This window comes from Caretta caretta, chromosome 5 (assembly GCF_965140235.1).
Source record: "Caretta caretta isolate rCarCar2 chromosome 5, rCarCar1.hap1, whole genome shotgun sequence".
In the NCBI taxonomy this organism is placed as follows: domain Eukaryota; kingdom Metazoa; phylum Chordata; order Testudines; family Cheloniidae; genus Caretta; species Caretta caretta.
The window spans coordinates 15,201,664-15,228,949 of record NC_134210.1 but is presented as its reverse complement, the minus strand read 5'-3'; the positions used below and the strand labels follow the sequence as shown (position 1 = coordinate 15,228,949).

At 43.0% G+C, this 27,286-nt stretch overlaps 1 protein-coding gene across 10 annotated transcripts in view; it reads right to left on the bottom strand.

The window, feature by feature from the left end:
* CTIF (cap binding complex dependent translation initiation factor) overlaps positions 1-27,286 on the bottom strand; it is a 349,613-nt gene that overhangs the window by 218,899 nt on the left and 103,428 nt on the right. For 8 of the 10 annotated variants that reach the window (XR_007356637.2, XM_048849819.2, XM_048849821.2 and 5 more), the window contains 3 exons: positions 16,371-16,493; positions 4,524-4,597; positions 3,242-3,346 (listed from right to left, as the gene is read on the bottom strand). Coding sequence is in view for 9 of the 10 variants with exons in the window: in XM_048849819.2 (XP_048705776.2) it covers positions 3,242-3,346; positions 4,524-4,597; positions 16,371-16,493 (302 nt within the window). In the remaining variant the exon portion in view is untranslated. The remainder of the gene's footprint in view (positions 1-3,241; positions 3,347-4,523; positions 4,598-16,370; positions 16,494-27,286) is intronic. The other 2 variants (XM_048849823.2, XM_048849824.2) reach the window with 1 other exon arrangement.

The window sequence follows — 27,286 nt, the reverse complement described above, 5'->3', positions numbered from 1 at the left end:
ACATATTTTTATGAAAAATAGAACTTGTCAAACAAACCCGATTTCATTTTTTGATAAGATTACAAGTTTGATTGATAAAAGGGAACTATGCAGATGTAGTAGACTTTTGTAAGGCACGTGATTTAGTACCACATGACATTCTGATTAAAAAAATAGCACTATAGAATATTTAATGAATCGCACATTAAATGGATGAGGAACTGGCTAACTGAGACATCTCACGAAGTAGTTGTCAATGGGGAATCATCATCAAATGGAGGTGTTTCCAGTGGAGTTCTGCAGAAATTGGTTCCAGGCCCCACACTATTCAATATTTTCATCAATGATCTGAAGTAAACATAAAATCACTGCTGATAAAATTTGCAGATGACACAAAGATTGGTAGGTAAATAATGATGATAGCACAGTCACATAGAGTGATTTGGATCAGTTGGCAAGGTGGGCCCATTCAACCAAAATGCATTACAGCCAAATGCAAGGTCATACACCCAGGAACAAAGAGTGCAGGTCGTACCAACAGAATGTGGGACTGTATCCTGGAAAACAGTGACTCTGAAAAGGATTTAGGGATCACAGGGGACATAACAGAACATGAGCTTTAAGTTTTTCTTCCCACTGTCCCTGGATGAACAAAAAAACCAGCACAAGCAAAAGGAGAAACTGACTAACTAGCTGACTATCCAGGAGATAGAGAGAGAGAAGCTGAGTCTAAACAAACTGCTGCTGAATGCACAAAGTAAGCAAACGCAAAAAGAGAGACAAAAACTGTTCTCTGGTCTTTCAATTCTAGTCGGGGTTATTTGTAACTTGTATTACTGACAATTCTTGGGAAATATTTTCAAACTCAAGCATGGCTGTTAAGTTGATGATGTTCATTTCACTTTTCTATTTCTGTTATCCCTTCTTATTTCAATTCGGCAGCTATATTATTTAGTTCTGGTAAGAGTTCTGGTGCACACTTTGTGTGAAAGGCAACAAACAAAAATAAAGCCCCAGTCCTGCAATCAGATTCACATGGGTGGCCTCTTGCATCTAAATGGGGGCCCACTGCTTTCAACAATGCTCCACGTTGACACACAGATCTACCCATGCTGATCCAACTGCAGGATCAAGGCCTAAAGTTGTAGTTTATTACGATAAAGTTTTAATTTCCAATCAACCCGCCCAGAGTCCGCCCCCACTAAAACCTGCTGCATTTAAACTACATTATGCATCTGAGGTAGCCCACAAAGACATTCCTGACACATCCTTTTGAACTGAGCAACTACAGTCAGTAAGATCACTCGCTGTCCCTGTAACAAATGAGCATAACAAGGTGAATTAAGCATAGGGTTTTGTCTTTATCCTTGCTGTTGTGGATTTACGTTGGACTCTGATAAAGAAACCCCAAACCAACATTCAATAGTGTAGAATTAAAGACTTATTTGTCCAGTGCCTTTCATCCAAAAGGAGCCCAAAGCAAACTCTGAACTGCAGAATCATTGCCCGGCTGAAATCCAGCCACCTCTGCAATGAAACAATACAACTTTTTAATGGCACCCAGCAACACTGCATGCCAATTCAGGGCAGAAAATTAATAATACTGTATCAGGTAAATCTGAATATAGGAAGAATGCAATCACTCAATTAGAAATTGGTGAACACATCTACTATAGTGCAAAAGAATCCTGCATTAGCAGGGCAGATGATCCAATGAATATAAAAGGTCTCTTTCACCTCTGATGGCTGTGATTGTCTGAAAAGAGCCACGAGATCTTGAGCACAATGTATTTGATTTTTACATAGCACCCTTTGTACAAAATTCTTAAAAACAGAGGTAGACAAAAATATCACCAGTTAAAAATGCTTTAGAGGTTATTCTAGCTATTCTTTAAGATGCTATTTATAAACTCCATAGAATGCCAGTCCACAAAGACCTAGGCCAATGTTCTGAGCGCACCACGAAGATAGCATGCTTTGTTTCTCACCAGTTCAAGGGCCTGGTCTTCCACACTGCTATCTAAAATGGGAAAGTTACCAAGTCCTGTCCTTGGGATGCTCCACCAATTGCGATACAATGCTTAACTAAACATTCAGTCCTAGAGGGGTACGTTTTAATGTACTTGAAACTTTGACATTTTTTTCCAGCAAATGGAAAAACTGAATGAGTGCCATCTGGCTTCATTACATAAAAGGCATTTCTAATCCTTTCGGTCACTCCTTCTAAACAGGAACATACTTTTTCATCCCTCTTCAGACAAAAGTGAGCGCTATCTGAGGCCAAATTTCGCCCTGGAGTAACTATATCCTTATCTCTAAAGAAACTATACCCTTCCATTTGTGGTAGACTTTATGGAGTTACATCAAGGATTGACTGATATCGTGCCATAACTAGGACATACAGAATATGCAGCTGCCTCCATATCCATAGCCAGCACTGCTCCTTAACTGGTCAATGTTTAGGTGCCAGAACTGACTGGCTGGGAGAGGGGAGACCACCCACATTAAGATCTGGCAACTTCTCAACTTGCAGAAGCCTCGAACAGTGAGGCAATGATTTCTTTCTCCACCACTGGTGAGTCACACCTAGAATACTGCTCACAGTACTGGACACCTTAGCACCTGGAGGAGGCTCAGGTTGATAAACTGGAGGGAATGAAGAGAAGAACAAAGATGACGAAGGGACTGCAAGGACTGATTTATGAAGAAGGATTGGGAACATTATCAGTAAATACTTGTAGCTTTATACAACAATGGAGGAATACAGCCTCAGTGTAAAAGCATTTAGACTGTGTAAATGCCAAGGATAGAAAGGGACTGTTTAATAATGTACACAGGTTTATGGCTAGGAGATATAGGATGAAATTATGGCAAGGAAAATTTATGAAGAATATTTTCGTGTTCCACTATAGCACTGTGAAAATCTTGCTAGAGAAAAAGAGGTGGAAGCTGTGTCCCTTAGGATTTTTTAAACCAGAGATGGACCCAAATCAGATAACTGGGATCTAGTCCTTCCCATAGTTAAGAGATGTTTGACTCTAAGGGATTTAGTTTGGCCCTATATTTGTTGGAAACTGGCCTGGTCAAAGCAACAGAACAGTTCCACACTAGCCCCGCCCCCAGGAGATGACCCAAGCTTCCACTTCAAATTTCTAATACCTGCCACGTGTGACCCATTTGTGTTTCCCCACCCTGAAGCCGAGCACATGCACACAAACACACACCCACACAGTATGAGAGAAGACGACACCACGGCACTTACCCTTCTCTGTCTATGTGCGGGAGCGGGTGTTTGGGGGTGTTCCGGAGCTTCCTCTGAAACTGTGTGAAGTCCAGCTTTTCAGGCTGTAAATCCCAGGTTGCACCACTAGGAAGGGAGAGAGAGAACGCACTATTAATGAAATGTGTTCATGTTGGGAAGAGCATATCATCTATACTTGCCCATTACTTTCCAAAGGCTATTGTCTCTGGAGACATAGCTTCTACTTCCAGCAGTCCCTGACCAGGTACCTCCAGCTTTTACACTGCCACACTTAACTGCCCTTAATAAAAACTTTAGGTGCAGCATCTAAACTTTCTTAGCTGCACACGCTCTTAGCTTTTGAAAAGTTCCCCTCAGTCTTTTGCTGCAGCAGCTAGTCTGGTCCATGCAGTGGAGATGCCCTCTCAAGAATCCTCATCTCTTGCTTGGAAGATCCCTGCTGGAATGTGCATTACATAGCCTGGGGCACAGGATCAACAAGTGCCAAGGAGGACCCCTCCCTCCCGAGAGCAAAGCCTGCAGTGCTCTATGGACAGCACAGAATGGAGCACAAAGCTGAGAGGAAAGTTTATTTTATTGATTTAATCTTTCGTGGTTGATTGCAGCAGTACCCTCTCAGTGCCCACGTGCTGGAATGGAAACTGAAGAGCTCCTGCCACAAGTACTGATGCAAACTGCATGATATATAAACTGATGCACTGCTGATATATGGACAAACAACTGGATTCACCCAAGTCCCTGAGAGGCCTCTTCGCTTTTGTGTATCAAGATTCCTCGACAGATATGGGCATGCCTACACAGCAACTGGAGGTGTTATTGCAGCTCAGGTAGCTAGCATGGTTAAAAACAGCCATGAAGACACGGAGCATGGACCCCTGTGCAAGCTAGGGATATGAGTATGTATCCAGGGTTCTGGGAGGGCTTGTACAGCCAAGTGCCACCACGTCTTCACTGCTATTTTTATTCAAGCTGGCAGTGATATGCCTCCACAATGTGCAATCACACATCCAACTGTAGCACAGACATCACCTTAAACTAGTCACATTAGTGCACCTTTCAGATGTTTGGTGTGCAAACAATCCCACCGACCTCCTCTAGGTTGAACTCCAGCAAAAATAAGGTGCACGTTATCTGCATTTAGGATGAGGGACTGGACTGGAGAGGAGGAGGCATGGCAGTCTCCAAGTTGCAATGCTTGCATGTCTATAGAAGAGCCCTGAGGAGAAGGACAAAAGAGGTCATATTCCATCTGTCTTGTAAAAGGGCTTTTAAAGGAGCTTACCTGAAGGAATCAAAGGTATTGGCTGCCCAGATATCTGTCCCCAACATGTCCAGGGAGTTGTCTTTGTTGCCATTCTAAAAAAGAGGGGAAAGAATTGTTATTATTGAGGAATTACGATGAGCTTCCTGACCCAACATATAACTCTGCCACTGAGTATTAGCAACACTCTTCATCTGGGTGAAGTACAGACACACTACAATGAACAGCATTTTGGGTGGGTCTCACATTTCCCCAATTGCTTCTGAGACTTGTTAGGCTTTCCCATTTTTAACCCCTATTTTAAGAAGGTGATAACTCATAGGGACAGGTTTTCTCTGGTCCAATGAAAATTTGAATATGAAGTCTCATTGCACAAACTGAAAAGTGGGTAAATTAGGTGGAGCCGAAACCTGCCCCAATTACTCCAGGGAATTTGGTGTCAACTCAACCATGAGCAGCCAAATGGCTACTGGGAATGATCCAGGACTGACGGGAACAAGGCAGAAACTGGGTGTTGGGGAGGGATAATGTTTGGAAGATGTTTGGACACCTTGATGTCCCTGATGGCATTATGTCCCCCCATTCACCAGCACAAGCCACTTGGAAGGAGAAAGCATTGACTTAGAATGCCAGGGGACTTCTCCTGATAAGGAGAGGGCTCTGGCTCTGGCTGTGATCTAGGTGTGACATCCCTCCCTCCCAAACCTTGGCTTGTAAGCCTTACAGGGTCTATCAGGACTTGGCTTCACAGAGGAAACATAGTTTGCCAGGTTTAAGGCTTGCTGACCAGTGAGTTCATCCCTCAGATTTGGCCCTGACTGAATCAAATCCAATCCAGCTACATATCCATTTCCCTGAATTTTAAGGGGCTCCCTTTTTGTAGCTAACTGTGAAGCAGTTTTAGCGGTCACGACAAGAGAGCTCTCCTTATCTACAGAGATACAAAAACACCAACACTCCAGCATTTCACCAGGCTGAGTTATCTGATGAGACATCAGACACCTTTATGGTTTACAGCTATGATAATTACTGCTCGAGATCTGACAGTAACACCATTTCTTCTGGCTCAGCACAATATCAGATCATGAGATACCACGATACCACATAACTCACAAGATAATTGTGCCATTACTATGTGTCACCACTGCAGACTAGAAGAGCTTGGGTGCCCAACTCCATAATGTACAAAAAAATAGCATTATGGAGGGATGGGAGGGGGAGGTCTGATAGGACTAGCCCGAAGACTTTGGAAGTACAGGGCCATTGTTAGCTCCCACACAAACCAGTGAATGACGTCACGCTTACAGTTTACTGAAACATTCTTTAGTTCTTTCCAAAGGCACTACCCTTTGAGCAACAAGCACTTGGCTAAGGGAGATGAATGCTTTGTCCTTTTGTTTCATAGCCCCAGATTAGCCTGTCATAAATGTGCAGTTTCTGTCCACCTTCCTCATCGACACGCATCGGGTGAAGGACCTCGGAGGAATGCCACTGTTTCAGAGGCAAAATCACTCTGTGTTATCTCCAGCAAAGCTGCTTACCTTGAGCACACAGGATACTCGCTGTCAACATTTACACTTAACAATCATCTGACTACTACAGCCCCACTAAGATATGAACCTAACTATATAAATGGTGTGAAAGCAAATACACTGTAGGTCAGCACACAGCATTTCATCCTCCCTGATATGTATCGAACCACTTGTGTTGCAAACATATGGGGGAAACCCAAGTGTTTTAAGAAAACAAAGTCAAACTGAGCTCCTTGCATTTTCTTTTCAAAGTGAAATGGTGCTAGGAGAAAGCGTTGGCTTGACAGCTCTGAAGTCTTTACTCTTCTGTTTGTCCACAGAATGGTTGCAACATATATAACACCAGTATAAGCAAGCATTCTCTGTACTGCCCTACCAACATACCTCAACCATACACTGGCCACCATATAGCCATCAAATGGCAACAACTTTCCATCACTCACTACCAATCTGAGTAGGATTTGAACCAGCAGTCAAGAAGGAAAAGACTGCATAGAGTTATCGGTCCCTTGAGCCAACCAGTCTGTGAAACCTAACAGGTCTCAATCTTCACTAGTTGGGCAAACAGACTGGGACAAGGAGCCTGGGAGGCATGTACGAAATTTTAGCTGGTACGGACTTCGCTAGTGCTTTTTATGTAGCCTGTTGTAAAACTAAGCAAACATCTAGATGGGTTGATGTACCCCCTGGAAGACCTCTGTGTACCCTCAGGGGTACATGTACCCCTGGTTGAGAACCACTGCTCTGTGCCACCTCGAAGTACCGGCCCACCCCATTCCATGTCCCATCTCCAGCTGTGGCCATCTTTGATGTTTCAGAGGAAGGAGACAACAAAACAAAACAGAATACACTGCAGGGTGGGGAGGATCCCTTCCATAGCCCATTATCAGTGTCCTGAGCTATTCATTTTCCACTGAATGCATCCGATAAAGTGAGCTGTAGCTTATGCTCAAATAAATTTCTTAGTCTCCAAGGTGCCACAAGTACTCCTTTTCTTTTTGCGAATACAGACTAACATGGCTGCTACTCTGAAACCTGAGCTATTCAGGTACCCAGTTCTCTAGTTAAAGTTACATGGATCAATCGGTAAAACACTGTGCTCCATTTCAGTCACTCACTTCAATGCATATGTCCCTCCACACTTAAGATTTTTATTTCAAGTCAACTTTTTAAATAGATTTAAATCACAATTTAAAAGCCGTGGTATTCAGCTGTGAAGTCTTGGCGAACTGAAGGACCAGTGAGGTAGTATATATGTAAGACTATACAAGGCAGTGTATATGGAAGCCTATACAAGGCATAGCTGTGGACACTGAAAAGCTCTCAGTATGGTCCTGAAACTCAGTAATTAAAGAGGCTGGTTCTCAAATCCTGATGCAAAAGGTATTTTAAGATAGTTCCCTGGGACGCCAATTATAACTATAATCAGCTTTAAACTTCAAGATCCCAATGACCCAACACGTGAGTTTAAATAATCATTTGTACTCGAGTGGAGTTGGAATATTACTCCCAAAAATTAATGGACTAATTAACAGTGCTGATTGAAAGACAGAGTGATGAGAGCATTATAAATGCTTAGACGGATTAAGGAGATTTGATCAAACAGATCCTACACACATTATGGGACTAGACACGTTAGGGACTCTGTTCTCAAAATCCTGCGTGCACAAATGCAGGTGGACAAAATCTACATCAGTGGTGTGCCTAATGTGTGTGCAGTCACAGCACATGTGCCCACATAACATAGTGATGGCACAAGCAAATGACCAGCTATGAGTCTGGCTAGTGAAGGAGAAATAGAGCTCAAGAATAGGTTTGCAGAGTTGGAAAATGAAGAAGGGGCTCAGCAGGTAGTCACCGAAGGTGGAAGGGCAAGGAAGAAGAGAAGAGCGGCTAGTCCTATAGGAAAAGGGGAAGAGTTAATGGAGACTACACCAAATATGAGCCCCAGGAGGATACAGGATGGGTTAAAGACTATTACAAGGGAGAACAGGAATGGAAAGAACTTGCAGCCAGAGGGAACAGGGGATAGACTGGAGAATAGCACCGTCACCAGGAAAAGGCAGGTCTATGTGATTTGGGACTCTTTACTGAGAAGAATAAACAGGCCTGTAACCAGAGCTGATCCAGAGAATAGGAGGGTGTACTGTCTTCCAGGTGCTAAGATACGGGATGTAGACCTGAGGTTGAAAAGGATTCTAAAGGGAGCAGGAAAGAATCCCTTAATTATCCTTCATGTGGGAACAAATGATACGGCTAGATTCTCACTGGAAAGTATTAAGGGAGACTATGCTAGGCAGGGGGAAGACGCTTAAGGAAATCGAGGCTCAGGTGATCTTTAGTGGGATTCTGCCTGTTCCTAGAGAAGGGCAACAAAGGTGTGACAAGATTATGACTATCAACAGATGGCTTAGGCAGTGGTGCTATAAGGAGGGCTTTGGGATGTATGGCCTCTGGGAGGCATTCATGGACAGAGGACAGTTCTCTTGGGATGGACTTCATCTGAGTAGGGAAGGAAATAGACTTCTAGGATGGAGACTGGCACAACTGATTAAGAGAGCTTTAAACTAGGAATTTGGGGGAGATGGCTGGGAGATGTCCAGGTAATCTCCATGCCAGATTTTAGCATTGAGAGGAAAGAAAACGAAGTAGGAGAGGATACAGCCGGGGGTAGGAGGAAGGGCAGTGTAGATACCAGTCTAATAGGTTATACTGGCTGTAGAATGACTGTGCCTAATAGGGTACAGAATGTGAGTGAGGCCAAACAGCAAAAATTAAGACTTTTGTACACCTATGCAAGGAGCCTAGGTAACAAAATGGAGGAACTAGAGCTACTGGTGCAGGAAGTGAAACCAGATATTATAGGGATAACAGAAACATGGTGGAATAGTAGTCATGACTGGACTACAGGTATTGAAGGGTATGTGCTGTTTAGGAAAGACCGAAATAAAGGTAAAGGTGGTGGAGTAGCATTGTATATCAATGATGAGGTAGAATGTAAAAAAATAAGAAGCGATGAAATGGATAAGACAGTCCGCCTGGGCAAAAATTACATTGGGGAAGAAAACTATTAGAGCCTCCCCTGGGATAGTGCTTGGGGTGTGCTATAGACCGCCAGGATCTAATTTGGATATGGATAGAGCCCTCTTTAATGTTTTTAATGAAGTAAATACTAGTGGAAACTGCATGATCATGGGAGACTTTAACTTCCCAGATATAGACTGGAGAACGAGTGCTAGTAATAACAATAGGGCTCAGATTTTCCTAGATGCGATAGTGGATGGATTCCTTCATCAAGTAGTTGCTGAACCGACTAGAGGGGATGCCATTTTAGATTTGGTTTTGGTGAGTAGTGAGGACCTCATAGAAGAAATGGTTGTAGGGGATAATCTTGGCTCAAGTGATCATGAGCTAATTCAGTTCAAACTGAACGGAAGGATTAACAAAAATAAATCTGCAACTAGGGTTTTTGATTTCAAAAGGGCTGACTTTCAAAAATTAAGGAAATTAGTTAGGGAAGTGGATTGGGCTGAAGAATTTATGGATCTAAAGGTAGAGGAGGCCTGGGATTATTTTAAATCAAAGCTGCAGAAGCTATCAGAAGCCTGCATCCCAAGAAAGGGGAAAAAATTCATAGGCAGGAGTTGTAGACCAAGCTGGATGAGCAAGCATCTCAGAGAGGTAATTAAGAAAAAGCAGAACACATACAGGGAGTGGAAGAAGGGAGGGATCAGCAAGGAAAGCTACCTTATTGAGGTGAGAACATGTAGGGATAAAGTGAGACAGGCTAAAAATCAAGTAGAGTTGGACCTTGCAAAGGGAATTAAAACCCATAGTAAAAGGTTCTATAGCCATATAAATAAGAAGAAAACAAAGAAAGAAGACGTGGGACCGCTAAACACTTAGGATGGAGTGGAGGTCAAGGAAAATCTAGGCATGGCCCAATATCTAAACAAATACTTTGCCTTAGTCTTTAATAAGGCTAAAGAGGATCTTAGGGATAATGGTAGCATGACAAATGGGAATGAGGATATGGAGGCAGATATTACCATATCTGAGGTAGAAGCGAAACTCGAACAGCTTATTGGGACTAAATCGGGGGGCCCAGATAATCTTCATCCAAGAATATTAAAGAATTGGCACATGAAATTGCAAGCCCATTAGCAAGAATTTTTAATGAATCTGTAAACTCAGGGATTGTACCATATGATTGGAGAATTGCTAACATAGTTCCTATTTTTAAGAAAGGGAAAAAAAGTGATCCGGGTAACTATAAGTGATCCGGGTAACTGTTAGTTTGACATCTGTAGTATGCAAGGTCTTGGAAAAAATTTTGAAAGAGAAGGTAGTTAAGGACATTGAAGTCAATGGTAAATGGGACAAAATACAACATGGTTTTACAAAAGGTAGATTGTGCCAAACCAACCTGAGCTCCTTCTTTGAGAAAGTAACAGATTTTTTAGACAAAGGAAACGCAGTGGATCTAATTTACCTAGATTTCAGTAAGGCGTTTGATACCGTGCCACATGGGGAATTATTAGTTAAATTGGGTAAGATGGGGATCAATAGGAAAATTGAAAGGTGGATAAGGAATCGGTTAAAGGGGAGACTACAACGGGTCCTACTGAAAGGTGAACTGTCAGGCTGGAGGAAGGTTACCAGTGCAGTTCCTCAAGGATCGGTTTTGGGACCAATCTTATTTAATCTTTTTATTACTGACCTCGGCACAAAAAGTGGAAGTGTGCTAATAAAGTTTGCGGAGGATACAAAGCTGGGAAGTATTGTCAATTTAGAGAAGGACAGGGATATCCTACAGGAGGATCTGGATGACCTTGTAAACTGGAGTAATAGTAATAAGATGAAATTTAATAGTGAGAAGTGTAAGGTCATGCATTTAGACAGGTTTCAGAGGAACAGCTGTGTTAGTCTGTATTCGCAAAAAGAAAAGGAGTACTTGTGGCACCTTAGAGACTAACCAATTTATTTGAGCATGAGCTTTCGTGAGCTACAGCTCACTTCATCAGATGTTTGATACATCTGATGAAGTGAGCTGTAGCTCACGAAAGCTCATGCTCAGATAAATTGGTTAGTCTCTAAGGTGCCACAAGTACTCCTTTTCGTCATGCATTTAGGGATTAACAACAAGAATTTTCGTTATAAGCTGGGGATGCATCAATTAGAAGTAATGGAGGAGGAGAAGGACCTTGGAGTATTGGTTGATCATAGGATGACTATGAGCCGCCAATGTGATATGGCCGTGAGAAAAGCGAATGCGGTCTTGGGATGCATCAGGCGAGGTATTTCCAGTAGAGATAAGGAGGTTTTAGTACCGTTATACAAGGCACTGGTGAGACCTCACCTGGAATACTGTGTGCAGTTCTGGTCTCCCATGTTTAAGAAGGATGAATTCAAACTGGAACAGGTACAGAGAAGGGCTACTAGGATGATCTGATGAATGGAAAACTTGTCTTATGAAAGGCGACTCAAGGAGCTTGGCTTGTTTAGCCTAACTAAAAGAAGGTTGAGGGGAGATATGATTGCTCTCTATAAATATATCAGAGGGATAAATACCAGAGAGGGAGAGGAATTATTTAAGCTCAGTACCAATGTGGACACAAGAACAAACGGATATAAACTGGCCACCAGGAAATTTAGACTAGAAATTAGATGAAGGTTTCTAACCATCAGAGGAGTGAAGTTTTGGAATAGCCTTCCAAGGGAAGCAGTGGGGGCAAAAGATCTATCTGGCTTTAAGATTAAACTCGATAAGTTTATGGAGGAGATGGTATGACGGGATAATGTGGTTTTGGTAACTAAATATTCATGGATAGGCCCAATGGCCTGTGATGGGATATTAGATGGGGTGGGATCTGAGTTACCCAGGAAAGAATTTTCTGTAGTATCTAGCTGGTGAATCTTGCTCATATGCTCAGGGTTTAGCTGATCACCATATTTGGGGTCGGGAAGGAATTTTCCTCCAGGGCAGATTGGAAGAGGCCCTGGAGGTTTTTCGCCTTCCTCTGTAGCATGGGGCACAGGTCACTTGCTGGAGGATTCTCTGCTTCTTGAAGCCTTTAAACCATGATTTGAGGACTTCAATAGCACAGACATAGGTGAGAGGCTTTTTGCAGGAGTGGTGGGTGAAATTCTGTGGCCTGCGTTGTGCAGGAGGTCAGACTAGATGATCATAATGGTCCCTTCTGACCTAAATATCTATGAATCTATTTATGCCTGCAACTGCAGTAAATTCTCCCAAATAAATGAAAAAAGAAAAGGAGTACTTGTGGCACCTTAGAGACTAACCAATTTATTTGAGCATGAGCTTTCGTGAGCTACAGCTCACTTCATCGGATATCTTCATCATAGCTCACGAAAGCTCATGCTCAAATAAATTGGTTAGTCTCTGAGGTGCCACAAGTACTCCTTTTCTTTTTGCGAATACAGACTAACACGGCTGTTACTCTGAAACCAAATAAATGAGACATTTAAATGCACACAAAGTGGGTTTTGAAAATCTGCCCATTTATGACACAAACTTTTTTTATCATTCCTTCCCATCCATTCCTTTGCAAATCAATCTGAATACAGAATTATTTTTGTTACATTAGTATCAGGGTAGATAATCAACGTTTTTTAAAAAAATCAGATTTGTAAATTTAATTTAAATATAATTTTCCTTTAAAAATTGTGTATGAAATTATGATAATCTATGTCAAAGGCCAAAACTTACTATGATCTATTAAATCATTTAAATTAACTAAAATAATTATATTAAGCAGTACATAAGAGTGGCCATACTAGGCAAGACCAACGGTCCATCTAGCCCAGTATCCTGTCTTCCAACAGTGGCCAACGCCAGGTGCTTCAGAGGGAATGAACAAAACAGGGCAGTTATTGAGTCATCCAGCTCATGTCATCCAGTCCCAGCTACTGGCAGTCAGAGGTTTAGAGACACCTTAACTACGGGGTTGTGTCCCTAATGATCTTGGCTAATAGCCATGAATGGACCTATCCTCCATGAACTTATCTAATTCTTTTTTGAACTCAGTTCTATTTTTGGCCTTCACAACATCCCCTGGCAACCAGTTCCACAGGTTGACTGAGCATTGTGTGAAGAAATACTTCCTTTTGTTTGTTTAAAACCTGCTGCCTATTAATTTCATTGGGTGGCTGCTGGTTATGTTGTTATGTGAAGGGGCAAATAACACTTCCCTACTCACTTTCTCCACACCATTCATGATTTTATAGGACTCTATCACATCCCCCCTAAGTCATCTCTTTTCTATAGAAGAACATAAGAACGGCCCTATTGGGTCAGACCAAAGGTCCATTTAGCCCTGTATCCTGTCTACTGACAGTGGCCAATGCCAGGTACCCCAGAGGGAATGAACAGAACAGGCAATCACCAAGTGATTCATCCCCCGCCACCCACAGGAAACAGAGGCAAGGGATACCATCCCTGCCTATCTTGGCTAATAGCCATTGATGGACCTATTCTAAGCTAAACCGTCGCAGTCTTTTTGATCTCTCCTCATATGGAAGATGTGCCATCCCCCTCATCATTTTAACTGCCCTTCTCTGTAATGTTTTCTAATTCTAAAACATCTTTTTCTGAGATGGAGGGGACCAGAATAGCTGCAGTATTCAAGGCTGGGCATACCATGGAGTTATATACTGGCATTATAATATTTATTGTCTTATTATCTGTCCCTTTCCTAATGATTCCCAACATTCTGCTAGCTTTTTTGACTGCCGCTGCATACTAAATAGATATTTTCAGAGAAGTATCCATGACTCCAAAATCTCTTTCTTGAGTGGTAAAAACTAATTTAGATCCATCATTTTGTACGCACAGTTGGGATTATTTTTTCCAGTGTGCATTACTTTGCACTTATCAACACTGAATTTCATCTGCCATTTTGTTGCCCAGTCACCCAGTTTTGTGAAATCCTTTTTTAACTCGTCAGTCAACTTTTGTCTTAATGATCTCAAGTAATTTTATATCGTCTGCAAACTTTGACACCTCACAGTTCACCCCCTTTTCCAGATCACTTAGGAATATGTCAAACAGCACTGACCCTAGCATAGATCCTTTGGGGACCTCTCTAATGACCTCTCTCCACTGGGAAGCTGACCATTTATTCCTACCCTTTATTTCCTATCTTTTAATCAGTTTCTGATCCAGGAGAGGGCGTACCCTCTTATCCCGTGACTGCTTACTTTGCTTAAGAGCCTTTAGTGAGGGACCTTGTCAAAGGCTTTCTGAATGTCCAAGTACACTATATCCACTGGATCACCTTTCTCCACATGCTTGTTGACTGCCCTCAAAGAATTCTGATGGATTGGTGAGGCATGATTCCCCTCTACAACAGCCATGTTGACTTTTCCCCAACACACTGTGTTCATCTATGTGTCCGATCATTCTGTTCTTTGCAATAGTTTCAACCAAATTTTTATGATATTGAAGTTAGGCTTACTGGCTTGTAATTGCCAGGTTTGCCTCTGGAGCCCTTTTTTAAATATTGGCATCACATTAGCTATCCTCCAGTCATCTGGTACAGAGGCTGATTTAAGTGATAGGTTACATACCCCAGTTAGTAGTTCTGCAATTTCATATTTGAGTTTGTTCAGAACTCTTGGGTGAATAACATTTGGTCCTGGTGACCTATTACTGTTTTATCAATTTGTTGTAAAACCTCCTTTATTGACACCTCAGTCCCTCAGTTCTGTCACCTAAAAAGAATGGCTCAGGTATAGGAATCTGCCTCACATCCTCTGAAGTGAAGACTGATGCAAACAACTTGTTTAGCTTCTCCACAACAGCCTTGTTTGCTGCCACAGTTTTAAAGAAAGTCAAACCATTGAACTGGTAGAAGTCACTGGTTAAACACCTGTAACCAGTTTGTTGAAGTGCTAACCCAGCTATGACTGCCTTTTGCAGGTAAATAGAGAATATTTTTTTTAAATTTCAGTTTATTCATCTAGTTCAGTGATTATATTTCATTCAAAGTTAAGAAATTGATTGGGTTTGGAAAACACAGGAAAGCTTGTTTTCCTCTTCTAATCTATGAATAAAAATTAGGTGTGAGGATGAGATCTACTAGTTCTAAAGACTGAAGGACATGGGGACCTGAAACAATCAGTTCAATTCACTAACTACAGATGATACTTCCTTTGTTTAATAAATCAGTTGGTTTAATGTATTCAGCAAATTTTAAAATGCTCTTTGTGCACTTTAATTGAATTACAATTTCCAGCCAAAGAGAGCTTGACACAAATCATGAGTAAAATCTAATAAATAAGAAATACACCATTCACCATTTTCTAACATAATATAAATGTAAAAATTAAGAATGTGAATAAACACATATTAAGCTACATAACTGCTTTCATAAATACATATAAATATAGTGTATCATGGTTAGTAAAAAGCAGTACCAAATTTAGCATCAAGGCTATATTTAGTTGGAAAAATCAACTTTATTAACGGGTACCAATCAATGAGAATCAAACTTTCTTTAGGAAAATAACTGAAAAATACAAATGCAAAACAAGACTAAAATTGATTATTTAAATCAAGATTCTCTTGCTGATTTAAATCACTTAGATTTAATCACATAGAGTTCAATCAATCAATCCTAATAAGTACCGCATATAAAATCACTGTACTTTCTATTACCATAAATAATGTAAACAATTGACTGAGCTTTGACCTTCCCAGTCACTTAAATACCAGGATTATCCTAGGTACCATGGTGAGTTCTTTATGCGTATCACCTGGCAAGTTTCCCATGGATAAGAGCCTTCATCACACTACCTCACCAGTTGTACCTTGGCAGCACACAATCAGCTAACAGCACTCACAGCTGCTGCAGGCCCCAAGACAGGAACTGAGCCTGAGACCAGAACTCTGTGCTGTGAGGTTTAGGCTAGTGGGTTGGTCGCATATTTTCACTTTTAATGGTGATCTGCAAAAATCTTTTTAAAACCATCTCTATAATATCCCAAAACTAAAGCACTCCCAGATTTCAAGCACAAATTAATTCCCTCTCCCTCTAGACTAAACTGACCAGCAGCAAACTTATTTTCCCACATTAAGGCACCCGATACTACTAAAAAGGCCTCTTCAAATGTAGACACCTGAGAGATGCATTCCAACCAGGCCTTTAGCAGTTAGGCAATACATTATGCAGACAGGTTAAGTATTTACACACACACACACACACACACACACACGCACATGTCATTAAAAGAATAAGCCCATGATTAACAGCAAGCGGAGCACATGATTGCAGCATTCCTCCATTGGCTTTCATCAAACACTATCAGTTTATACCTTGGTTGAATGACTGAACTGGCTGCTTCTCCCTTGGCTGTCAGACCTTGATCCAGACCCAGGCCTGGAGCCTGAACAAGGCTGGGATCCTGAACTCCCACTGCTGCTGTGATCCCACTCTTCCTAGAAACAACAAACAACTCGCTTTAGTCAAGTGCAACTTAATTCCTATCCTAATGAAAAATGCCAGTCGAATACACTAGAGGGTCGGTGTAGTCTAAATCTCGCAGGCATAGCATTCGGAGACAAGAATTTGTGGCTCTGCCACAAGTTTACTCTGTTGCCTTAGGTAAGTCACTTAATATCTTTGGACCAAATTCTGCCTTTATTTATACACTGTGCAACCCAACCAACTACAATGGGGCTGCGTGATGTTTGAATCCAGGCAGGGTTTGGCCCTTCATACCTCAGTTTCCCCATCGATAAAACCAGGACAATGCTGCTTACATTCCTTATTGTCTTGAGGACTAATTAATGTTTATGCAGCAACATGATGTACTGCTTCAGTGCGAAGTTTCGTTAATTGCCAAAGAAAAAACTATAAACTCATGTAGCGTATTTTCTTCTTTCTCTGTTTATTTCTTAGGCAGTCAGACATCAGCTGTCCACACACCTTGAAAATATCTAGGCTCCGCCCTCCCACTATACTGAATAACTGTCGCCATTTTCGTCTGTGAAACAATTGTTCCAAATGTGCTGTCTTTATCCTCGTTACACTTGCTATTATGTCAAAGAATCGGCAGGTTTCTGGGACTCTTGGGGGCAAGAGGCATCATATTCTAGTTTGCTAAACTGATTTGACCAGACATATTTACTCAAACAAGCCTGGAGGGGGATTTTTTTTCCAGGTGGTGGGAGAAGGGAAAAATATCTTTGGCAAGCTTGCGTCTTACAAGGCTTCGAAAGGTTTGCTTTGAAAAGCCCTTTGAAGTGGGAAAATATGCAAAAAAGATTATGTAGTGCAGAATGCTGACCTCCATTAAGGATTTTTAGAAATTGGAAAACAAAACGAGGCATTTGTATTAGAAAAAAGATGTAAGAGCTAACATGTTAAAGAGGGCTTTTGACATCTCACAAGTACTAACTGGGGCTTCTCAAGTCTTAGGTCACTGACATCCTATCATGAATTAAGAGACAGGACAGTCACCTTTACCATTAAGAGCCAGCTGGACACACTACCAGAGTGTGCTGTACACTGCTGCTTATACACCAGGGTACAGGTTCCAGTCATTAACCTTAGGAAGTCAGCCCTGCTTGATACAGTTTTTAATATGGCACAACTATATCAATTAGGAGGGTGATTTTTTAGCAATATAGTTATACCACCACAACCTCCAGTATGGATGCTGTCATACTGGAATGCAGGTGTCTTACACTAGTCTAGCTCGTTTCCCTTCTTATACCGGAATAAGCAAATTTATACAAGTGTGCCCACACTAAATGACTATAGTTAAATGCATACAACTTTGGCGTGTAGACAAGTCCTTGGTTTCCGAGCCTATTCTAACAAGGCCTTCATAGTCTGTGCCTGGAGAATATGTTTGTTCTTTATTCATTAAATAAATGGTACTTTGCTTAAATGCTAGTACAGTTTAGACTTGATTGCTGATGCTTGGAAAGAAGTGCTGACTGCCCACCCTGAGAGAGGCAGAAGGCTCAACCCTCAGAGGAGAAAATCAAACAAGCGAGATGAACCGGCACTGAAGTCATAAGGAGATGGGTTAGGAGGAGCTGTGGTCTCTGCCCAGAGATGTTTCACCTCTGACAGATGGGGATCTGTGCTGACATGGAGCGAGCCCTCTGACTTTCAAACACATTTAACCCCTTAGGTAACTAGATTCTTCCCATAAAAAGAAAAGGAGTACTTGTGGCACCTTAGTATGTGTACGTCACCTGGGACTTAGCTAATTTCTGTGGTTTGGAAGAAGGCCATTGGAAATGCTGCTGAGAAATAGTGAGGATGACACAAGGCACAGTCAGGTAGCCAAGCTAGGATGGAATAAAGACATTTATGGAGCCAACTACTGGGCTACAGCAAGGTGGCAGCTGTGTGAAGTGGTTAGGGAGTATGAGGCATGCAGACATCTACAGAACTGAGAAGAATCTCGTCAGTGGGAGGGTAAGCAAAAAAAGAGGCTGTGAGTAGAGCAGCGTGAATTTTTTCTACCAAAACTCAGCCCCTTCTCCCCCTCCCCCAAAAACGCAGATTTGGCTCAACCAAAACGTTTTGTGAATTTGTGTCTATTTCAGCAAACTGTTTCTGTAAAAAACAACCCTCCCCCCCAAAAAAAACCCAACAGAAAAACACCCTGAAACAAACAATTCTGAAAAAAAAAATCAAAGCATTTCAGTTTGACATTTCCTATATTAAACGTTGTGACTTTGTTTCAAAATTACCTTTAGATGTTCTTTAAAAAAAATTTTTTTAAAGGAGAAAAACCTTGAAATGGAAACAAAATGTTTCATTTGACCCAAAAGAAATCCCCCCCCCCCATTTTTTGGACTTGCCAACAAACTGAACAATCCATTATTCACAGAGCTCTTGCTGTGATAAGAATTATGGACTTCACATCTATGTTCTAAGGACTATATTCTAGGGATGGCATTAGGGGGGCTGTGTTGTGAGCTGATGGGGTGAATATCCGAGTGCTGGGACCATTTGTTTGACTGGTGTTGGTTGCAGGGACAGTCTGACCATAGGTTTGTTTGTTTGAAAAGTGCGAATTGGGAGTGCTTTGTTCCAGGTGGGTCTTGAGTGGTTGATTGGAGGGAAGGCTTTGAGCTGGGGCAACTGCTTCGAGCCAGTAGCCTTATAAAAAAGGCAGCCAGTTGCCAACCGAGTGAGCAGCTAACAGAGCAGAGGCAAACAGAGGGAGTTTGCCTGGGAGGAGATCCCACAGAGTTTTTTACCTTTCAGGCTTCTGTGAGCAGTAAATACAACACCTGAAGGGGCTCTTAGAAAGAAGACAATATGGATAGTGAGCAATCAGCTGTTGTAACCTGCACAGGATGAGCTATGTTTGTCTTTCTCCCAGAGGATAGAAACGACTCTGTCTGTATGAACTGCAAGCTGTTCTCCATATTGGAAGAGATGTTTAAAGGACTAGAGACCCAATTATCAACCCTGCTTTGCATCAGAGAAGATGAAGACTTTCTGGATAGAAGCCAGCAATTGGTACTGAAGGCACAGGATGCTGAAAAACCAGAGAGGGCAGTGCAGAATGGGGAAGAAAATTGGCAGAATGTGACCTCCAGAGGAAGAAAGAGGAGAACCCATGTATCCCCAACGCAGACAGAGGTAAGAAACCATTTTCAGGCTCTCTGCACAGGTACTATGGTGAAGAATGGTTTGGAAGAGTCATCTGAGAAAAGGGACCAGAAGGAAACCCCACTGACCAGAAGGCACAGGATGCATTGTCCTAGGGATGGGGGTTCCATGACCACCACTCCCAAGAGGAGGAGATGGGTGGTGGTGGTGGGGGGCTCCCTCCTAAGGGGGACAGAGTCATCCATCTGCCGTCCAGATCGGGAAACTCGAGAAGTGTGCTGCTTGCCTGGAGCTAGAATTCAGGATGTGACAGAGTGTCTGCTGAGACTGATCAAGCCCTCGGACCACTACCTCTTCCTACTTCTCCATGTGGGCACCAATGATACTGCCAAGAATGACGCTGAGTGCGTCACTGCAGGGAAGAAGGATAAAGGAGTTTGAGGTGCAAGTTGTGTTCTCGTCTATCCTCCCCAGGTAGGGACCATCAAATTGTGGAGGTAAATGCGTGGTTGCACAGGTGGTGTTGGAGAGGGGGCTTTGGATCCTTCGACCATGGGATATCGTTCCAGGAAGAAGCACTGCTAGGAAGAGACGGGATCCACCTAACGAAGAGAGGGAAGAGCATCTTCACAGGCAGACTTGCTAACCTAGTGAGGAGGGCTTTAAACTAGGTTCGCTGGGGGAAGGAGACCTAAGCCCTGAGGTAAGTGGGATACCAAGAGGAAACACAAGGAGGAGGGTGCAACAGGGAAGGCCTCCTGATTCATGCTGAGAAAGTAGGGCAATCGGCTAGGTATCTTAGATGCCTGTGCACAAATGCAAGAAGCTTGGGAAACAAGCAGGAAGAATTGGAAGTCCTGGCAATGACAAGGAATTGTGATGTGATTGGAATAACAGAGACTTGGTGGGGTAACTCACATGACTGGAGCACTGTCATGGATGGGTATAAACTGTTCAGGAAGGACAGGCGGGGGAGAAAAGGTGGAGGAGTTGCACTGTATGTAAGAGAGCAGTATGATTGCTCAGGCCTCCAGTATGAAACTGGAGAAAAGCCTGTTGAGAGTCTTTGGGTTAAGTTTAGAGGTGAGAGCAACAAGGGTGATGTCGTGGTGGGTGTCTGCTATAGACCACCAGACCAGGAGGATGAGGTAGATGAGGCTTTCTTCAGACAACTAACAGAAGTTTCCAGATCACAGGCCCTGGTTCTCATAGGGGACTTCAATCACCCTGACATCTGTTGGGAGAGCAATACAGCAGTGCACAGACAATCCAGGAAGTTTTTGGAGAGTGTTGGGGACAACTTCCTGGTGCAAGTGCTGGAGGAACCAACTAGGGGCCGTGTTCCTCTTGACCTGCTGTTCACAAACAGGGAAGAATTGGTAGGGGAAATAGAAGTGGGTGGCAACCTGGGCAGCAGTGACCATAAGATGGTCGAGTTCAGGATCCTGACAAAAGGAAGAAAAGAGAGCAGCAGAATACGGACCCTGGACTTCAGAAAAGCAGACTTTGACTCCCTCAGGGAGTCAGAATCCCCTGGGAGGCTAATATGAAGGGGAAAGGAGTCCAGGAGAGCAGGCTGTATTTTAAAGAAGCCTTATTGAGGGCATAGGAACAAGCCATCCCGATGTGTAGGAAGAATAACAAATATGGCAGGCGACCAGCTTGGCTTAACAGAGAAATCTTCAGTGAGCTTAAACACAAAAAGGAAACGTGGACAGATGACCAGGGAGGAATATAAAAATATTGCTTGAGCAGGCAGGGGTGTAATCAGGAAAGCCAAAGCACAATTGGAGTTGCAGCTAGCAAGGGATGTGAAGGGTCACAAGAAGGGTTTCTACAGGTATGTTAGCAAAAAAAGGTCAGTGAAAGTGTGGGACCCTTTCTGAATGAGAGAAGAAACCTAGTGACAGATTATATGAAAAAAGCTGAAGTACTCAATGCTTTTTTTGCCTCGGTCTTCACAGACAAGGTCAGCTGCTGCACTGGGCAGCACAGTATGGGGAGGAGGTGAGCAGCCCTCCGTGGTGAAAGAACAGGTTAAGGACTACTTAGAAAAGCTGGACATGCACAAGTCCATGGGGTCGGATGCAATGCATTCGAGGGTACTCAGGGAGTTGGCTGATGTGATTGCAGAGCCAGTGATCACTATCTTTGAAAACTCCTGGCGATCGTGGGAGGTCCCAGATGACTGGAAAAAGGCAAATATAGTGCCCATCTTTAAAAAAGAGAAAGAGGAGAATCCTGGGAACTACAGACCGGTCAGCCTCACCTTTGCCCTGGAAAAATCATGGAGCAGGTCCTCAAGGAAACCATTTTGAAGCACTTGGAGGAGAGGAAGGTGATCAGGAACAGTCAACATGCATTCACCAAGGACAAGTCATGCCTGACCAACCCAATTGCCTTTTATGATGAGACAACTGGCTCTGTGGATATGGGAAAAACAGTGGACGTGATATACCTTGACTTTAGCAAAGCTTTTGATATGGTCTTCCACAGTATTCTTGCCAGCAAGTTAAAGTGTGGATTGGATGAATGGACTATAAAGTGTATAGAAAGCTGGATAGCCCGTCGGGCTCAACGGGTAGTGATCAATGACTCTGTGTCTAGTTGGCAGCTGGTATCAAGCGGAGTACCCCAGGAGTCAGTCCTGGGGCTGGTTTTGTTCATCTTCTTCATTAATGATCTGGATGAGGGGATGGATTGCACGCTCAGCAAGTTCGCAGATGACACTAAGCTGGGGGGAGAGGTAGATACACTGGAGGGTAGGGATAGGGTCCAGAGTGACCTCGACAAATTGGAGGATTGGGCCAAAAGAAATCGGATGAGGTTCAGCAAGGACAAGTGCAGAGTCCTGCACTTAGGACGGAAGAATCCCAGGCACTGCTACAAGTTGGGGACTGACTGGCTAAGCAGCAGTTTTGCAGAAAAGGACCTGAGGATTACAGTGGATGAGAAGCTAGATATGAGTCAACAGTGTGCCCTTGTTGCCAAAAAGGCTAACAGCATATTGGGCTGCATTAGTAGGAGCATTGCCAGCAGATCAAGGAAGGTGATTAGGCCATATCTGGAGTACTGTGACAGGTTTTGGGCCCCCATTACAGAAAGGCGGTGGACAAATTGGAGAGTCCAGCGGAGGGCCATGAAAATGATTAGGGGGCTGGAGCACATGACTTACAAGGAGAGGCTGAGGGAACTTGGCTTATTTAGTCTGCAGAAGAGAAGAGTAAGGGGAGATTTGATAGCAGCCTTCAACTACTTGAAAAGGGGTTCCAAAGAGGATGGAGCTAGGCTGTTCTCAATGGTGGCAGATGACAGAACAAGGAGCAATGATCTCAAGTTGCAGTGGGGGAGGTCTAGGTTGGATATCAGGAAAAACTATTTCACAAGGAGGGTGGCGAAGCACTGGAATGGGTTACCTAGGGATGTGGTGGAATCTCCATCCTTAGAGGTTTTTAAGGCCCAGCTTGACAAGGCCCTGGCTGGGATGATTTAGTTGGGGTTGGTCCTGCTTTGAGCAGGGAGTTGGACTAGATGACCTCCTGAGATCTCTTCCAACCCTAATCTTCTATGATTCTATGACTGAGGCTACAGAACCCTAAGGCTAAGGCCGCAGGTGAGAACATGATCTTTTAGGTCTACACCTGCAGTTAGACAAGTGCCAAAGAGAGGAAATCCTACATTCCATTAGCACTGGCTTTAGAAGTCTTTAAAAACCATGCACTGCACAAATGGCAATCCTACTGATGTTTATGTGGTCACATTCTGGGATAACTTCTGCAAACCAGGAAGTACATGCAGGATTTCACAGACAAGAAAAAGAACTATGCTTTCTGTGCCATATACCCCCCCCCCCCAACAGCATGGTAGTGGAGATATTCAGCATATAAAGCTGTGCTTAACTCAATTTTCACTTTTAAAGAGCTGCTGATGTTCTAATAAAGCACCAGTTTTTGAACACCAGTTTTACAAAACAAAAAATAAAACACAAATGTACATCGAAGTGCTGAGGGGATCATGAAGAGAAACTATTATTAAATTATATTATTATTTATTTGGTATCCCCCAAGTATCTATCACTATGTTGTTAGGAAAATGTCCAGATTGAGTTTTTGTGACTGCACCCAATTAAACAAGGTATTTCTGCAAGTGACTAAGTTTACGCACATGAGTAGTCCCACTGATGTCAATGCCTAAAGTTAGGCATATATCCATGTAGTTTGCCAAACTGAAGCCTATGGCTACCTAAATAAATACCAGCTACAGAAATGTGATTGACCAAAATAAAAGAATTAAGAGAAATGGAGAGACTTATTGCCTATATTAAATTAACTTCTGAATTATGGGAGGAAATATGGGCCAAATGCAATGAACTAATATGACAAATAATAAATAAATAACAATAATAAATAAAAATAATTGCTTTAACTTTTACTAAATCAATTTGTATACTAACTAGAAAAGGAGTACTTGTGGCACCTTAGAGACTACCAAATTTATTTGAGCATAAGCTTTCGTGAGCTACAGCTCACTTCATCGGATGAAAGCTTAAACTCAAATAAATTTGTTAGTCTCTAAGGTGCCACAAGTACTCCTTTTCTTTTTGCGAATACAGACTAAGACGGCTGCTACTCTGAAACCTTGTATACTAACTGTGACTCATATCCCATAAATCTTATCTCTGTTGTAGGCCTTCATATTTTGTATTTTTCACCCTCTCTTTTGATATTTTCATTAAAAAAAATTGGTCCACAACTTATAAAACGTTAGTCACTAGAAAACTGGCGATAAGTCATGCAGGTGATTAAAGAAAAGACAAAGCCTCCTGGGTAGCCTGGCTGGCTCAAAGCACCCATGCTCAAATTCATTAGCACACTACCATGGGTAACAGAGATCTCACCCCCAGAGATGTAGTAAGGACAGTGTCTGCAGTTTTATTCCCATTGAGTTACTGTGGGATTACACCAGTATTAGTAAGATCAGAATCCCAGCCAGTCCACTGAATAGATATGGGAAGGTAACACCTTTCAGCCTCTATTTACCTGTATCGGATTCAAATTGTCAGACGTGAAAGGCTCCGTTACCCCACTGTAAGTACTCCGGGTCATCCAGTGGCTGTAAATTTTTTAAAATAAACCCACTTCACATGTAATATGTAAGGATAAGAGCTATCTTCAATTTATTTTCTACTTGGGGGTTAAAGGACAAGCTGTGTCATCACAAAACCCCATGAATGATTCTGGCAGCAAGAACGTGTGAACGCTGAAAGAATACACAAATAAAGTTACTCAAAAAAAGCACCCTAATTGGACCCTCAAAATAAAAAAGTGTCCAGCAGTGATCAGATAAAGCAGACTTCACTGCAAGTTTCATAGAGCTTAAGGCCAAAAGGGACCATTACATCTAGTCTGACTGCCTGTACCTCACAAGTACCACCCAAATACCCCTATGTTGAGCCCCAAGATTTAGGCCAAAGCATTTTAGCCCTCAGGAAATTAAACGCTGTGAGCCACAGGCAGAGATCAAGAGAGAACGAGGTGCCAGCAGTGCCCAAAGCCCCTGCACTGGCAGGGAACTGATTAACTGAGAGATGCCCAGATGATCCCAGCAAGCAGTCCACATCCCAGGCTGCAGGGGAAGTCACATCCTCCCCTGCCCCCCCAAGAAGAAAAAAACACCAGATCCCTGCCAATCTGACCAGAGAGAAAATTCCTTCCCAACCCCAAATCAACGATCACTGTGACCCTGAGCATGTGGGCAAGGCACACTGAGACAGAGGATTCTTTGTACCACCTCAGAGCACTGGTCCACAGCAGCCGGGGTCCCATCTCCAGCTGTGGCCAATCCCTGATGCTTCACAGGAAGGCAAAAAGAAAGAAAAGAAAGAAAGAAAGAAAGAACCAAATGATGTATGTGGGGTAAAAAATTCCTGCAGGCCAGCAGCTGAAGCCCTGAACCACGAGATTTCATTGTAGTCATTTTCTTAATGCAGAGCTACAAGGTTGCTCACACTTCCAAGAAAGCAGCAGAACTACAGACAAAGTTCCACATACAGGGTTTTTGTTATGAGGAAATTAATTTAACAATATGCATTAATCTCCTGACTGCCGGAAGGCTCTGCCATGACTGCCACTAGCCCCGGAACATGTCACTGTGGCAAGAGTTCTCTGCTCCTTCTCCCTGTCTCACAACACCAAACTGATCCCGGGTGACATCTAAATACATCCCCCCTTCCCTGCGTGATCCCTTGCTGTCTTGCCCCAAAGGAAATTAAACCTTCTCCCAGCTTCCCAGCCTTCCCCATATACAAAAAGAACTGCACCTGAAAGCCCCCACTCTCCCCACCTCTCTACGGCAGCTGCCTCTCTAAACCTTGCAAACCTATACTCCTCAGGCTGGGAACACATTGTGAGAGATGAGGCACAACACCCACAAGGGACAGTGGAGGTGTAGTGGCACTCCGTCTAGGCAGGAATCTTGACCTGCAAAATAGCCTTGCAAATCCCCAGTCTAATAAACCTTGCAAGCCCCACAGAAATAGCCAGGCCTGTGGGCATAAACACACTCTAAAAGGGCAGCTAGCTAATAGAACTTAACAGCAACATTATCGGCTTGAAATTCAGAAGCCCATCTGCACTTTTAGAAAGTCACCAAGCCCCACCTCGCACCCAGACAGCACTGCAAAAGTTTCCCTATGGTTGCTATTTCTTTGATGGTCACCATGCTTGCAAGAAGTATTAAGTGTGGCCTTTTATTTGTTACAGTAATAACAATAACAACAGTTCAGTCTTTTATCGTGCTTTCTATCAGTAGATCCCAGAGTGCTTTACAAAGGGTATCACTGTCACCATTTTAAGGATAGATGAACTAAGGCACAGAGCTGGGGAGCTCAGGGCCCCCCAATAAGTCAGTGGCAGAAGCAGGACTAGAACCTGGGTCTCAGGAATCCCCTAACAGGGCCCTAACCACAGTACCACACTGCCAACGCCAGTCCGCTGAAAACTAGCTGGCAAGTCTAATATTTCCATTTTAATAAACAATCCATTGCACTTACACATCAATTTTCATCCTCAGAGCACTTTACAACATGAACTAATTAATCCTCTTCACCTTCCTTCCTCAAGAGAGGATTCTTTCTGCTGCTCTAATGCAGATTTTAAAACTCCACGTTAAAAAAGAATAAAAAAGAACTTGCCAGATGTGCATGCAACATAAGGACATCCCAGGATCTTCTACAGGCTTCCTCTTTGCCTGATGGTAAAAGTGTGCATATGGCTAACTTAGCGGTGTAATGAGAAATGCATGACTGGTGAGCACAGTCCGAGAGCCCTTAGTGGCCTACACTGAGTAGCAAATTCTCCTTAAAGTGATAGGGTATGTCTACACTGAAAATAAAGACCCAATCCCAGGCTAACTGATTTGGGCTCGCACTACAGGGCTTAGAGTTGCCAGATGTCCGGTTTTTGACCAGAACACCTGTTAAAAGTCCTGGCACCACTCTGCACCCCAGAAGCGGCCCGCAGGTCCAGCTCCTAGGCGGGGGGGGGGGGGGGGTCATGGGACTCCGCATGCTGCCCCCGCCCCGAGCACTGGCTCCGCATTCCCATTGGCTGGGACCCGCAGCCAATGGGAGTTGCAGGGGTGATGTCTG